Genomic DNA, 14,741 nt, shown 5'->3' with positions numbered 1-14,741 from the left:
AATCAGGATCATCCCAAATCATCTCTCAAGGGTCATGTCTGCATCGCTCTGGGCAATTAGCTGAATTTTGCAGGTGGGATCAGCCCAACCTCCTGGCCAGTTTTTTCTGGCTAGGGGGATTCCCCTGCTTTTCCTAACTGACACAACCACTTGGTCATACCTTGGTCATTAGCAACTGGTGAGAGATAAGAGAGGCTGACAGGTCCCTTGCCAGTTCGCCTGACGAGAAGACGTAGCTCTGTTCTCCTCGTGCGCTGGTGCCTCCTGGAAGTGGGCACAGGAAAGGGAGCATGAATCAGGGAAGCCCAAGGAGAAGGAGTAATTTGAAAAGCATTTATCTGTGGTGAGGTTAGTGTGTCAAGAGCTCAATCTGATGACACAAAGAGAATAAAAATACGTGTTGGAACATAAGGAAAATATGCGATCTGCACAGCTCATCCTGCTGCTCTGCATGGATGATAGGAAAGGCATTCTTCTCGGGTATTGAAAGTAACACTAAGCTCGCCTTGTCATTGGGAAGTGTCAGATCTGACCCTGGTCCCACCGAGTGAGGATTATTGCGGTGGTTGATTGAGGTGCTTTGTGCAAACAAGCAGCAGAACTGACAATACCTGCTTTTCAATGGACATGAGTTTTGTAATTGGATTCTCTGACGTCTAATTAGGTACACAACCCAACCGAGGAAGTTCCCACAATTAAGGCCTTTGTGATTTCTCCCCCTCTGCCATAGGTTCTCGAGTGTGTCATGAAAATTTGGTTGACAAGTTCTGATGGGAATTTCTACCATGCACTGTAGACTTTCAGAAACCATCTAGGAAGTACTCTGAAAATGGCCAACACTCAAAAGATACCAGGGGAACAGAGGAGTATAGAACAAATGAAGCAGCTTCAGCACATGATAGACTTTTTTTTACTAAGAAAACCAGGCTGGATGCTGCCAAACAGATGTGGAGCTGGATTTCAGTCATGTTCCACTCCAGGCAATCATCCAAATAGAACAATCAAATTTTCACAGCAAAAGAGCTACACAGACAGAATATCCTCCCATTGTCCACGGCAGCTACAGACCTGTGGCAGGGAAAAGGACACTTAGCCATCCAGGACCTATTTAAGTCTGTTGGTACTCAGGAGATGGGGGGAAGGGTGGGAATAAAAATACTCAGAGGAGGACAGAAATGCCAAAATGTTGCTATCACTCGCAAAGGGAGTTGGGAATCACTGTCACTGCTTGGGCTATCCCTCATTAGGAAAGAGCCAGGAGCCAAAGGATGTCTGCTGGGCACGGAGGGAGCAGTGGGGCAGCTGCAGCTCCTCGTTACTCCTCCAACCAGCCTTGTAAACCTGCCTGCTTTGCTTCTCTGTTGCCAGCTTTCTGATGTCCAACCTTTCCCTGACCAATGTATGAAGAATTCAGCGCATGCGTGTCCCAAAGGAGCCTCACCGTGCAGATGTAGACCAAAGGGATCGTTTTTGTCCCAAAAATGCTTCCACAGCTGAGCCACACCAACCATCTCCATGCAGCACAGCGTCCGTGTGAACTGGGAAAGGCCAGGTCAGGTGTTGCAAACAACAGATACTGTGATACATCTGTACCGGTCTGATTGCACATCTGCAGGGTGGATTTATTACTGGAACAATTAGACAATTTGTGAAGCATGCCTCACAAGCAGTTTAATTTCCATGTTCCCCAAATTTCACTTTCATTAATGAGAACCTCCACCCTGCTCATGTTTTGTGCAGAGGCTGGGAATTAACTTAATGAGGCCACCACAAAAGTTGTCATGACCAGTGACTTTAACTTCAGAAGTGAGTTTGCCTGAGGAACTAATTAGCAGCTGGCTAATTGGGGCTGAAATAGGTTGTATCGCCCTTGCTTTACCCACAGCCTTCATGAAAACACAGGACAGAGTGTGTTTTTAAAATATATAGTAAAAACACTGTTGCTCCTTTGCAGTAGGCAAAATGACAGAAGTGTTACCAGCAGAGCCAAAGAGCCACTTGGTTTTGAGAAGCCTGAGACAAACACAGAGCTTCACACCTCAAAGAGCGTCGCCATGTGACCCGCGAGCTGTGCTGGCTGACCTCCATGCGGTCCTGCACTCCTCATTTGAAAAGGAACCAGAAGGCAGTACAAAAAATTAGGCTGGTATGTGGAAACACATTGTTTTATTGCTCCAACTCCTCTTCTCTCAAGCCTAGTTCTGTTTTCAGGTGGCTGCTGTGAAATTTAAGCAGATGATGGAGCCTCGATGCTTTTCACATCAGCCTCTCACATAATTTCATTTCCCTACAAATGGGACCAAACAAAAGAGGCTTAGTCCCAGTGCTCTCACATCAGAATGCCACTAAGGCAAAGGCACGATGAGGGTTCTAACTGTGGAACGGTGACAGTATACTGATGGGCACAGTCTATATAAGCCATTAACTAAATGGACTTGAAAATCTGATGTTATCCAGATAACACCCATGATGTTTTCTGATGGCGTGAACACATGGGAACAGACACCAGGCATATTTAACTAAATATTTATTTTTTAAAAGCAAAACACCATAACTAACAAAGGAAAAACTCTTAATTAGGAAACATATGTAGCAATCAACACATTAGAAAAATCTTCCGTTTAAGTTACAGGCACTTATTACAATCAGTCTGGTTGTACGATGATGTACCTACACAATAATTACACATAAATAACTAGCAGAGTTTCTTTGACATTTGGAAAGGTTACAATTAGCAGATGAATAGAACCCGTATGGTCTCACTGTGAAGACAGTTAATTACCAGTAATTACAAAGAGGCTTAGATTCCCCCTTCGTTTTCACTTTCTGCTGGACAGAGCTATGAAGAGTGGGGAAAAATACGTATGTACAATTCCCAAAGGGGATTTGGACTATAGCAAGTAAACATCCACCAGTGCAACAGTCAGTTTTACGTGACTCAATATAAATTATGACATTATGCCATACAAAAAAGACATCACTTGTCTAAGGTTGCCATCACATGTCTAAGGTGGACATCGCTGCCTGCGGATATCCCGAGCCCCACCAGCGGCGTGCCAATGCTGCAGCCCGGCACAGTTTGCGCGTTGAAAGGCGGCAGGGCGGTTGCTGGAAGTCTTCTCGCGCTGCGCCTCTCAGCAAGGATTTAAAGGCAGAAAATGAGTAGGACACTTAAAATTGGGCTTTAAGTGCATCCAGATACCACGGCGTTAAATAAAGGTGCCAAGCCCAGGCATGGAGTCTCAGGAGGCGTCGTCCACTGAGGGCTGAAGCCGAGAGCGTTGCAGGAGCCCCTTCCCCATCAATTCTGCGCCGAGCTGCAAACCAGGGGCCAGGAGCTCAGCAGGGCCAGTCCTGGTCCTGGTCCCATCCCATCCCATCCCATCCCATCCCATCCCATCCCATCCCATCCCATCCCATCCCATCCCATCCCACCCCGTTGTACCTGCGGAGGAGCCTGGTGACCAGCAGCTGCACCCAGGGCGCCGAGGGGCTCAGGCACAGCGTCCTGCCCGCCTTCGTGGTGGCTCTACAGGGTGAGGGGGGACTCAGGAGGGGCTCTGCGAGCCGGGGGACCCCGGGACGGGGACAGGGACAGGGACTTGGCACTTACATCACCTCGGGCACGGCGCAGTGCGGCCCCGCGGGGACGAGCTCCAGCCCGGCCAGGCGCCGCGGGGGGATCACCTCTGTCACAGCCTGCACGCAGCGGCACCGCAGCTCCCCGGCCAGCGGCGCACCTGGGGCGGGGGGCACGGCCTCAGCGAGGCTCTGGGGCCGGCCCCCCCGCCCCCCCCCGCCCCCCGTCCCCTGTCCCCCATCCCCTGTCCCCCCTAAGCTACGTCCCCGCTGCTCTCACCCCGGCAGAGCGCGGCGCTGGCGGCTAGGAGCAGGAGCAGGAGGTGCAGGCTCATGGCTCGGGATGCTATCGGAGGTGCTACGGAGCTGCCTGAGCCGCCCCGCTGCCTGTCCCTGCTTTTATGCCCCGGCCGGGAGCTGCCGGGGGTTTTCCCGGCGTGGAGAGGGGCCGGGTTCACCGCTTTCGGGCCAGGAACCCCGGGGGCTGGGCGGGACAGGGCTCCCCGTCCGTCCCCTCCATCCCCTCCGTCCCTTCCGTCCCCTTCGTCCCCTCCGTCCACAGGGGCCTCCAGGGGCTGGAGCTCGCTTTGCTGGCGACCTCGCGCCTTCACCCAGGGGGGACTTTTCCCCCTGCTCACCCCTTTCTGCACCTGCCGTTTGAAGGGTGCAAGGCGGTGTTGCCTGCAGATAGGTGGCACTCGCGTTTGCATACCTAAAATCCCCTCCTGCAAGCTTCTACTCCGCTTCTCTGCAGATAGGTCCCTCTCGGTGTTCAGTAAACTCAACAAATTTTGCTAACTTCTGCCCTGAAGCAGCGAAAAAGCAGCTTTCTGGGAGTTTTTAAAAGGAATTAGATGCTATTTAGATTTATTTATTTATAGATTTAGTTAGAGATAAAAAAACATTGGCAATTAGCTTTGATATGAAATATCACTTTGCAGGGTTTCGTTTTTTTTTGTTTGTAGCTGATGCTTTTTTCTCTTTTCCATGAATGTTTGTGAACAAACTTCAGCAAAGCGAATTGTTCCAGAATTGCTGCCATGAGTTTTGCTCCAACAGCTCACAGTTTATCTAGTTTATCAGCTCTAGTTTATCTCTAGAGCTGCTGGTATTTTTGTACCATTTGTTGCTTTGGTTCAGGACACAGTTATGGCTATACAAGCATTAAAGATTTGTAAGGGTGTTCTTTGATCTCCCTCCCCTTGCAGTGTTCTAATATTTATTTATTAAATAAATAAATTCTTTGCTGGGGAATATACATCTACGACTTGAAGCACTAAAGCAAGATCCCATGAAAACAAATTTCAGCACAATATTCCTGGTTTATGAAGAAGAGATTTGCTCATGAATCATTATTAGACTGACCTGAGATCAAGCATATTATAGTGGCTATTTTGAACTGGCTTGACTTGATTTTCAGGGGAAAATGGGTATTGTTTCCATATAAGAAGACTCACTACAGAGGTGGCTTCTTGCAGCTGAGGTACATAGGTTATTTATTTTTTTTAAGTGACTAGCCAAGTATGCATTTTAATGACAGTAATAGGACAGAGTAGGAATTAGCTGCAGGTAAAGCTATACTGGTGGGGACGCCAACATGGAAAGCAAAATAAAGTGATTATTAAAGTCACAAGGATCACAGTACAGCAATCCCATTAGAAAATTTCCTGTCTGAAAACAAAGCCAAGCTCAGGACTGAAAGCAGGTGGGATGCAGCAGAGGGAAGAGCCCTAGTGAGACAATTGAGGGGACAAGGGGTACACAGAGGCTCTCTCCTGAGCTCTGGCCTCTTTGCAGCCCAGATGGCTTGTGCAGCTCCTCGCTCAGTCCCTCAGGAGACCAGAAGTGCAGGAAGATTGCAAGTCATAACCAAATGGTGATTGCCCCATGTAGGAAGGAAATATCTAATGACTAATTTGCACCCCTTTCGAATGGAAAGGGGTGCAAATGGTAATGTCATCCTTTTGGGCTGGCGGCTTTTAGCTGAGTCTTAGAAGGAAATTACATGCTCAAGATCTCTCTGTCCAGCTCTGTCATTCCCTGCTTCCCCAGCCTCACCCCTCCAGTAAAGTCTGTCTCACTTGGCCAACCGCAGGAAGATTTGTCTAAGAGTTGTAGGTCTGCAGGCTCCAATCAATCAAGCTGATGCGAGTCGGTGTCATGTCGAGGTGGGAGGGTGAGCCGAGCCAGCGCTGCCATTAAGGGAGAAGTGCAGCGTCAGTCGTGCTCCCTGCCTTGCCAGCTGGCCAGTCTGTCCACTCCTGCCTGCAGCCAGCGCATAGCTTGGCCTGCCTGCCTCCTGCCCAGCTGCTTCGGCATCCCCAGAGCATGAGCACAGCTGGGGAAATGTTGGGGCACTTACACAGCCACAGGGAGAAAGGGAGCAGCCGTGGACACAAAGAGAACCCATAGTCTGTAGAGGGCATAGGGGTTGCATGAGGTCCAGTGGGTGTTGCATTGGGTGGGTTGGAGGAAATACCTCTTTAAATCTGGGCCTGTTACTGCCCATGAGTCATGGAACGCCATCTCTTTTTTTAGTTTAGTGAATTAGTTTTAATGAGGATGAATTCTCCACTGATGTGTGTATGAAATTCAGCATAGCTGATGCATCATAACTGTGGCTTCAGGCATCATAGCAGAGGTGCTCTTCCAGGCTGTATTTTTGTGACCTGACTCGTAAGTAGCAGTAGTAGTAATAGACCCCAGTGAACAGTGTTTTATGTGTTTTTGTTTGTTTGTTTGTTTGTTTATTTGTTTGTTTTTTTCCAAGCCAGTAGAATGTCAGCTGAGGAGTTTGGAGCCTTTGAGAGGAAGGGGGCATGTTTTTCTCAAAAACTAGAGAGATTGCTAAAGAAAACAATAAAAATACAGCTGTTAAGATGACACTAATGAACACAGATTTTAATTGCATATGCATGTTCGTAGGAACACATGCATTTCAGCCACTTTAATCTGCAGCAAGCCAGTCCCCTAGCCCACCCTTGTATCCCCGTGTATGTCTGTAAGTGGTTTTCGCCTACATGTAGCCTTTGCGAGTTGAACAGCGCGCTGTTACCAGGAAGAAGGATTTGCCCAGCTGTAGCCAACTGAGGCAATAAACAGTTAGGATGATGCACAGATAATCCAGTGCAGATCACTGAAGCTTTCATCAGAAGATCCTGCTCTGAATAAATGCAGAGAGCAGATCTGTTGAGTAAGAAATTGTCACAGTCAGATTACGTGTTGTTCTTGGACAGTACACATGAGTAAGGACAGTTTACGTGACAGTGCTCGGATTTATGCTTGGATGACTGTCCACAATATCTGAACCGTCGGGCTCATTCCGCAGTGGTTACTGCTGGGGAAATTCCAGAAGAAGTCTCCAGGGGTCTGAAGCGTGAGGCTGTTTTGGATGCAGAGCAGCAATGTGTGAAATTCAGCAACCAGCTCTCCCAGAGAGTCGTGTGCTGAAATGAGTAGTAGTCAGAGGTTGTGAGCATGCTGAGGTGCGGGAGGCAATACAGGAGTATCCTGTGAGTCAGGACACACACAAACAGGCCCGGTGCCCATGAAATGGTGATCTTTGGGAGTTCTCCAGGAGCCAAAACTATTTGCATGAGGAAGACTTTCACAGATTCACAGATTCACAGATTTCTCTAGGTTGGAAGAGACCTCAAGATCATCGAGTCCAACCTCCGACCTAACACTAAGTACTCCACTAAACCATATCCCTAAGCTCTACATCTAAACGTCTTTTAAAGACCTCCAGGGATGGTGACTCCACCACCTCCCTGGGCAGCCCGTTCCAATGCTTAATAACCCTTTCGGTAAAGAAGTACTTCCTAACATCCAACCTAAAACTTCCCTGTCGCAACTTTAGCCCATTCCCCCTCGTCCTGTCACCAGGCACGTGGGAGAATAGACCAACCCCCACCTCTCTACAGCCTCCTTTCAGGTAACTGTAGAGAGCGATGAGGTCGCCCCTGAGCCTCCTCTTCTCCAGGCTGAACAAGCCCAGCTCCCTCAGCCGCTCCTCGTAAGACTTGTTCTCCAGACCCCTCACCAGCTTGGTCGCCCTTCTCTGGACTCGCTTGAGCACGTCCATGTCCTTCCTGTAGCGAGGGGCCCAAAACTGAACACAGTACTCGAGGTGCGGCCTCACCAGAGCCGAGTACAGGGGCACAATCACTTCCCTCGACCTGCTGGCCACACTGTTTCTTATACAGGCCAGGATGCCGTTGGCCTTCTTGGCCACCTGAGCACACTGCTGGCTCATATTCAGCCGACTATCCACCACTTTGTACCTGTAGATTTCCAGATCACCTTTAGCTGCCTTCCGTGTGAATGTGGGTAGGCTCTTTTCAGTCCAGATAACACTGGGCTGCAGATGAGCCCTCTTGGATTCTGCCTTTTCCTCTTGATCCCCTCTCTGTCCTTGGCACATTTCCTTTTACAAGGAAAGAAAAGACAGGAAAGAGAGAATCATGTCAGCCAGAATTCAGAAAGCCAGGTTCTTCCCTGCCTCTTGCCTCTTTCATTATGGATTCATCATGCCTTGGCTACAGGTGTATGGCCAAGTGAGATGTTAACACTATCATTTAAAATAATGATCTATAGCAAACTGATGGTCAGTATTTTCTTAGCTCTATTCCCGGTCTTCAACTGTTTTCAACACTTTGGAGTTTTGGGGTCTTCATTTGTTTCCTAACAGAGTTAGAGGTTCTCCTTTTCCTGTTCTCCGTGGTGGCAATAAAAGCATGAACAAACACACAGTGTTAATAGCTGCAAAGGAATGTGCTTATATTACTCAAGCATTACCTTAGCAAATACAAATGCTTGGCTTTGACATCAATTCGTCCGGTAACCATTTCTCCATTGTACAGTTTCAGGTTGCAATTTACCCCTTTAAGGTAACTATCGGGATTGCAGTTACTGCCACACTTGGACCTTGCTTTGTGTGACCCTTACACATGCAAGTGTTTCAAAAGTGTGCAAACTGTCTGGTTCTGGGAATTCATACCCGACATATAAGGGCAAGAGGGGCTTCGTTCTGAGGCTGGGAGCAGTTTGTTCAAGGGAACACTTGCCTACCTCACCCTGAGGGGGAAGAAACCCTGGCTTTTCGGTGGCAGGCTTCATCCTGGATGAAGGCTACAATTTGGTGACACCCTTCCCCTGGAGCTGTTCATCTGGTAAGCTCTGGAAGTCATCATAAGTCCCAAAAGGCTTTATGAGTTCATTTTGGCCTTGCAAAGAGCTGAAAATGCTGCAAATTGTGCAAACTTCCTGTGGGTTTTTGCCCTTGGGTCTGTAAAAGCATCAGGAGCAACTCTTTGCTCGGAAGGTGGAGAGGATCTCTTGCTGTGGGCTCTTAGGCCCTGCTTACCTGTCATTAGCAAGCAGGTTTTTTGATTGCCGGGGCAGATTTGTGGTTTGCACGGTAATTCAGGTATAACTACACTGAATACATCTCTGGATGCTGCTGCTTGCTATCTGACTCTAACATCTGAGAGCAGGACTTGTACTTTGGCAGTGGCTTGTACAGGCGTGGTACCAGTGCCTCCTGCAACAGCTGATGGTTGTTCCAGAAAAGATGTGGCACCAGCAACAGCCACTGACACTCGTACGCTGCCACTCTGCTGATACTTTCTAGGTGTTAACATCTTGTAGTGGTGGGTATGAATATGTGAGTTAAAAACGGAACCATTCACCCAACTAAAAAAAAAAAAAAAAAAAAGAAACACCAGGAAAAAAAAAGGAAGAGGAAAAAAATTACCCCTATCCCAAACCTGGGTTTTAATCCAATTAAGTTTTTGGGTTCAGTGGAGCTGAGTAATGCTTGCGGGTGCTTTGGATAGCTGTGGTCTTTGGGCTGAAATGATGACATCAGTTGAGGAACCGAATGTGTGCTCACGTGAAAAAGGGGACAGTTGTTGGAATCATCCCAAAATCTTTGAAAGCTTCTCTTACGACATGCACACTTTGATGCTCTGTTACTTTCATTGGTTGTGTTGCAATGAAGGGAAAAAAAGAAGCTGTATTTAACTTATAGGCTAGAATATATCGAAGCTGTTATCTCAGGGAATACTTTCTTAAAACACTTTTGAGTGCTACATACATGTTTATTCTTCAGCCTACTTGGTGGCAGTGGTAAAATTGATTACCTTGTTCCCAGCAACAAACGATGCCTGCTACTTAGTTCAAAGGAAGGAAAGATAATCTTGGTAAGTTTGCATGATTCTTCGTGAATTATGCAAGGTATTATACAAAACAGAAAGAGGGAAGGGTATTCATTTTAGCCAGTTAGAGGGAGGAGTTTAGAGAAGGATGTGTTTGGAGGGAAAGCATTAATAACGTTTTTGATAACTAAGATCGCCCCTGAGGTTACTTCCCAGTTATCTTATCAATGGCTGTCTTCCCCATTGTCTTGCTTATCATATCAGGAGCACACACAGAGGGCAGAGAAGTAAGAAAGCTGCAGGGAGTCTGTGACAAATAGGCTATTGAAAAGAGTAACTTCTGATCTGCTTGCAATTCAGCATTTTTACCTTTAGTCTTCTTCTAAACAGCCTAAATTCCCCCAAAACCCAATTGATCAGGACACTGAAAAGAATCATTTCACTTATCCCTAAATACTGTGTTGCTGTGAGATCAGAGTAGCTTAGTTTATATAAGCAGTTTCCCATATGCATTTGAATATACGCTTGCATTTGACAAAAACTGTGCATTCTAGTGAAGTTTTTCAGTTTGTTTGAATCCATCAGCACGCTTTTCCTTTGCAGGGCTCCGGCTGTATTCATGGTACGCATCATTTGAGACAAACTACTCAGTACCTGTCACTGAGAACTCACTCTTAGAGTCCTTACTGTTCGAAACACTTACTCTGTTTCTTTTAGTAGCCACTTTAGTATCAGAAGACAATTGCATGTTCTTCACATCCTTTCCTCCAAGTAGGAACAGCATTATGAGGCTTTTTCAACACGGACATTTATCTGTAGGATTTGGCCTGCCAGCAGGCCAACTGTGCGCAGACAGATTTACAGCTCTTTCCCACGCTTCTTTCTCAATCTAGTCCCCTGATGATTTCAGTGAAAGATTTGGGTATGCAAAAAACACTTTTTTTTTGTGTGTGTGTGATGTTAATCTTAACAAGGAGTGAAAGTTTCACAACTACAGTGTTCAATATGAATCAGCTACAATGTCAGTTTTCTTTGGCTCTCTTCCAATGAAAACTGGGTTCATGGTGGGCAATGCTCATGTGAATTGCCTTTTTTTTGTAGAATGACATCTTTGCTGTCAGAGGTGAAGTACCAGAGGGGAGCGAGAAAGAAGCAGCAGACTTGAGAGCTGTACCCCTAAACCCCAGATAAATGTGGTTAAGGCAGCGTTATGCTCTCCACCTCTCACAATAGCAGTCTGAGTACTCTGGGACTCCACCTGTCTTAACTTTCTGGAAAAGGAATTAGTAGAAAGTTGAGTTGATAGAATTTTGACAACAGAAATGTAGTGAGTCAGCAAATGTTATTGTTGTCGTCATTACTGGTCTGTTGCTGTCAGTGTCTGACTTAGTCATCCATGCACGAGCCCGGATTGCTGCGCATTTATCGGTTATTGATCATTCAAACACAAAGCTTTTGGGGTGTCCGACTTCCTGACAAGTCACTCACTCTTCTTTATTTGTGTTGGGTAACACAAGTTGAGGCTGTGGTTCACATCTGTATGGAGAAGGTGCAATACGAGGTCCTTTTAATGAAAATTCACACAGAGGATTGTGCTCGATTTTAAGCATGTCCTTTCACTTCCAGTTGCATTATGATGTCTTCATACTTCTCCTGGATTCCACACAGCACAACGAGGTGGAAATGAAATCTTCGCTCTGCTGTTCTGTTTGCAAATGTATTGAACAGTTGTTCTGATTTGGAATAAGGAAGTAAGAGTATGCAGGTTGTGTTCAGACTTCATTAGCACCCATTTCACACTGCAGTCATTATGTTATGGTGCTGGGTGAAGCCCAAACTCAAGCTGTCCTGAGGCATGATTTATATCCTTACTGACTGATATTCAGTAAGCTCTTAAAAGTGATGGGATATGCCATCTCCTGCACCCGTGTTTCATCCTGCAGAGGCAGGTGCTTCACTTTCCTCAGGAGCTGTTGATCTTTTCCAGCAGCGGATCAAAGCACAGGTATGCAGACATGAAATGGGACATGAACCTAGATTTCATTCAACTGTTTAGCCACCTCTATGTCCAGGTATGATGAGTAATTCTTCTCCCTGAGCACCTGCTACTGTCTCAGCAGCAAAATCTTTCAGGGAGTCGGTGCCAGGCTGCTTAGTGAAGCAGTTAGTGCAGCAGTGCCAGCTGAGCAAGGTACCACCACTGTCATGGTTGTACTTGGATTTAGGAATAATACTGGGCACTAAAACAGTGCAGTTTGCAACTTGCTGGGGGGTTGTCCCATTTTTATTAATTTTTTGATGGGGGGTAAGATTTACCCTGACCACAGTTTTTAATTTTATTTTTTTCTATGCAAAAAGTAACAAAAAATGTTAATAAAAACTACAGGCTGGATGAAATTTTACTTTGGAGGAAAACTTAGACTTGGGCTTTGGGTTGTTCAGTCAGTACTGTTCCTAACTGTAGGCACTACCATCTGCATCTGATGCAAAAGAAATTTGGAAACCTGGGCAATTCAGTTCAAGAGCTCCTTTTGTTGGCAAAAATGCTGAGTAAACATGGTGCTGACCATTGAAGTGCTTCCCTTTTTCTCTCAGCCACTATAATGATTTTGCAATAAAAATAACCCCAAAATAAATCTTGTGAAACATGAAGAGAAACCTATCAGACTGCACCTCCAGACTTGTTTGGGGATTTGGCCAATTCTACAGACCTTCAAATTTCTCCTTGTAGTGGCAATCCCCTTCTCACTGAGTTAAATTAACTTTTTCATTTTTTTTTAATTTTTATTATTATTATTTATTTGGGTTCAGTTTCAGGCTTGGAGCTGTAAGTTTATTGCAAGCAATTTGTCTGTGTGTTAGTTCAGGTTCAAAAGCATCAGCATGCTTACACATCAGTGGAGTCCGAACAAACAGCAGAGAGGGGCTTTCTTCTCTTCCACTGAGCTTTCTCCAATGGGGCAAGTACCTTGAGCAAATCAAAAGCTCTCAAGAGATTGCCACTAGCCTCACTTTGCTGCAAAATGTCTTTTCTTTTGGCTGTCAGACCCATTTGTCAGTATGCAGTTTAGAGTATGGTGGGAAGATGGATGGAAGCTGTCACAGCATCTGCCACTGGAGATGATGGTAAGAAACCTTTCAGAGTGTCAGACTAGGTAGGATGTCCTGTTTCCTACATTGATAGCATGCTTGATCTCATCACTCATGTCCTTGTACTGATGGTGGGGTAACTCCACAGATTTTGGTCTTCAATATACAATCAGTGAACAAACTCCTGTAGTTCTTTAGCTGATGTCTGAACTAGATTATGGGAATGGTCCTCAAGCCTCTCAGCTTTGTCCCCTTGCTTTGGGATCCCTATATCCTGAGATGCCAGGAATTTTTTCTTTCTCGCTTTTGGCGTTGGCTTGTGTTGCTTAACCACACAAGTTACAACACTTCTTGAAACGGCCTTTTTCACAATGCCAGCCTTAAAACAGAGGTCTGCTGTTGCATTACTGTGAATGCCCTTCATTTTTCTAATGACTCTGTAATGTTCTGACTCTGATGAGGATTCACTTTTCCTCAAATAGCTGAGATGGAACTGGACTTACAAGGCATAGCAATTAGCTTTCTTTTTCTGTGGTGATGGCTGTCATTTCTTTCACTGCAAAGACTGAGGACCCAAGTCCTACAGTAAATTTAGCAATATTTTATAGTGTCATTACCTTCTTTCAGTGCTTTTCATCTTTCCCTATCAGAATTCAATAGAGTACCCCAAATTTGTCCATTATCACTTTACCCCAAAGGATACATCAGTCTCCAGACTTGTATGCTTCTTTGTGTCCTGCTAGCATTGACATTGCTTTGGGCAGCTCAGACTGGATTCTTCATAGCACTGAATAACATGATCTCTTTTCTGGGAGCAAAGTCTGCTGCCATGTCCAAACTGAGCTGCTTAACTTTGCTTCTAGAAGCTCCCTTCAGTTCTTCTCAAGCATTCATGTAGACAAAGACTCCAAGCTTAGCAAAGGACATATTACAGAGAGAAAAGTTGTGTTTTGGGTGCAGGCAGCCTCTCATTTTGAGACCTCTGTAGACCAGAAAGAGGACCAAAAGCTATTATAAGTGGCTGGTCTTACCCAAATGGGCCACTTCTCCATCCTAGAGAGGGACTTCCATTGTGATGTATCTCACCAGTACCTTAGATCTGGTGATTTTGAAACACACAAACAAACAAAAATACTGTCCCATACATTTTTGAGGGGAGGATCACTTTGCCTCTCTCCTCAATTTCTGCACCATTCTGGACTGGCAAGTCTGCAGCTAGCCTTCTCCCACAGAGCAAATCTTTAATGTTTGCTGTTCCAAAAATGTTTTCATATCTAACCACATATATCTTCTAGTTTTCTTTGGAAGACTTCCAGCCCTGGTTTTGGAACATCATGGCTTATTTTGAACCTTCTCCATCTCTTGGATGTCCTAGTCTCCCTTTCTTTCGATTTTATTTTAATTCCTTCTATTTTTTTCCAGCCACCCTCCACACACACACATTTGCCCATCTCCTTTGCTTATCTTATCTTTTTCCACAAGGGATCCTAGATGACAGTGTATCTTCTTCAAAAACTGGATCTGCTTCTCATAGCAGCAGCATCCTTTCTTGTTATTTGTACTAAATCAAATGTTGGGGTTCAAAGTGCCTTTTCAGTCTGAAGAAAAGACAGATTTGTTGATAGAACTAGATTTTTTTTTTTAATATAATCCCAAAAATTTATTATAACAAACAAAACATTCCTTTCTCGAGGAGCTGAAGGCCAGATTTATTTTCCCCACTTCAAATTCCCTTTGTCCAGCAGATGCCAAAAGCCCTGTCCCGGTGTTCTTTCCACTGAACTAATTCCATCTGTGCTGGGCTCTTCTGTCTGGGAGCTTAGTGCATGCTTGCCCCCTGTCATCCCTGCCCTTCCCCATCGACATGCCACGGGCAGGAATTATTGATGCAAACCCGCATGCTGAGCCAGGATC

At 45.7% G+C, this 14,741-nt stretch overlaps 1 protein-coding gene across 1 annotated transcript; it reads right to left on the bottom strand.

Annotated features, from left to right (window-relative positions):
* Positions 1–2,514: 2,514 nt before the first annotated feature.
* LOC106041921 (uncharacterized) lies at positions 2,515–4,757 on the bottom strand. Its single transcript, XM_048074476.2, has 4 exons — positions 3,860–4,757; positions 3,614–3,740; positions 3,446–3,529; positions 2,515–3,317 (listed from the first exon to the last, which is right to left on the bottom strand). Exons 1-4 carry the CDS (start codon positions 4,287–4,289, stop codon positions 3,302–3,304), a joined length of 657 nt encoding a protein of 218 aa, XP_047930433.2. The 5' UTR covers positions 4,290–4,757; the 3' UTR covers positions 2,515–3,301.
* Positions 4,758–14,741: the final 9,984 nt, after the last annotated feature.

This window comes from Anser cygnoides, chromosome 4 (genome assembly GCF_040182565.1).
Source record: "Anser cygnoides isolate HZ-2024a breed goose chromosome 4, Taihu_goose_T2T_genome, whole genome shotgun sequence".
Classification (NCBI taxonomy): Eukaryota; Metazoa; Chordata; class Aves; order Anseriformes; family Anatidae; genus Anser; species Anser cygnoides.
This window is presented reverse-complemented; position numbering and strand designations above follow the sequence as displayed.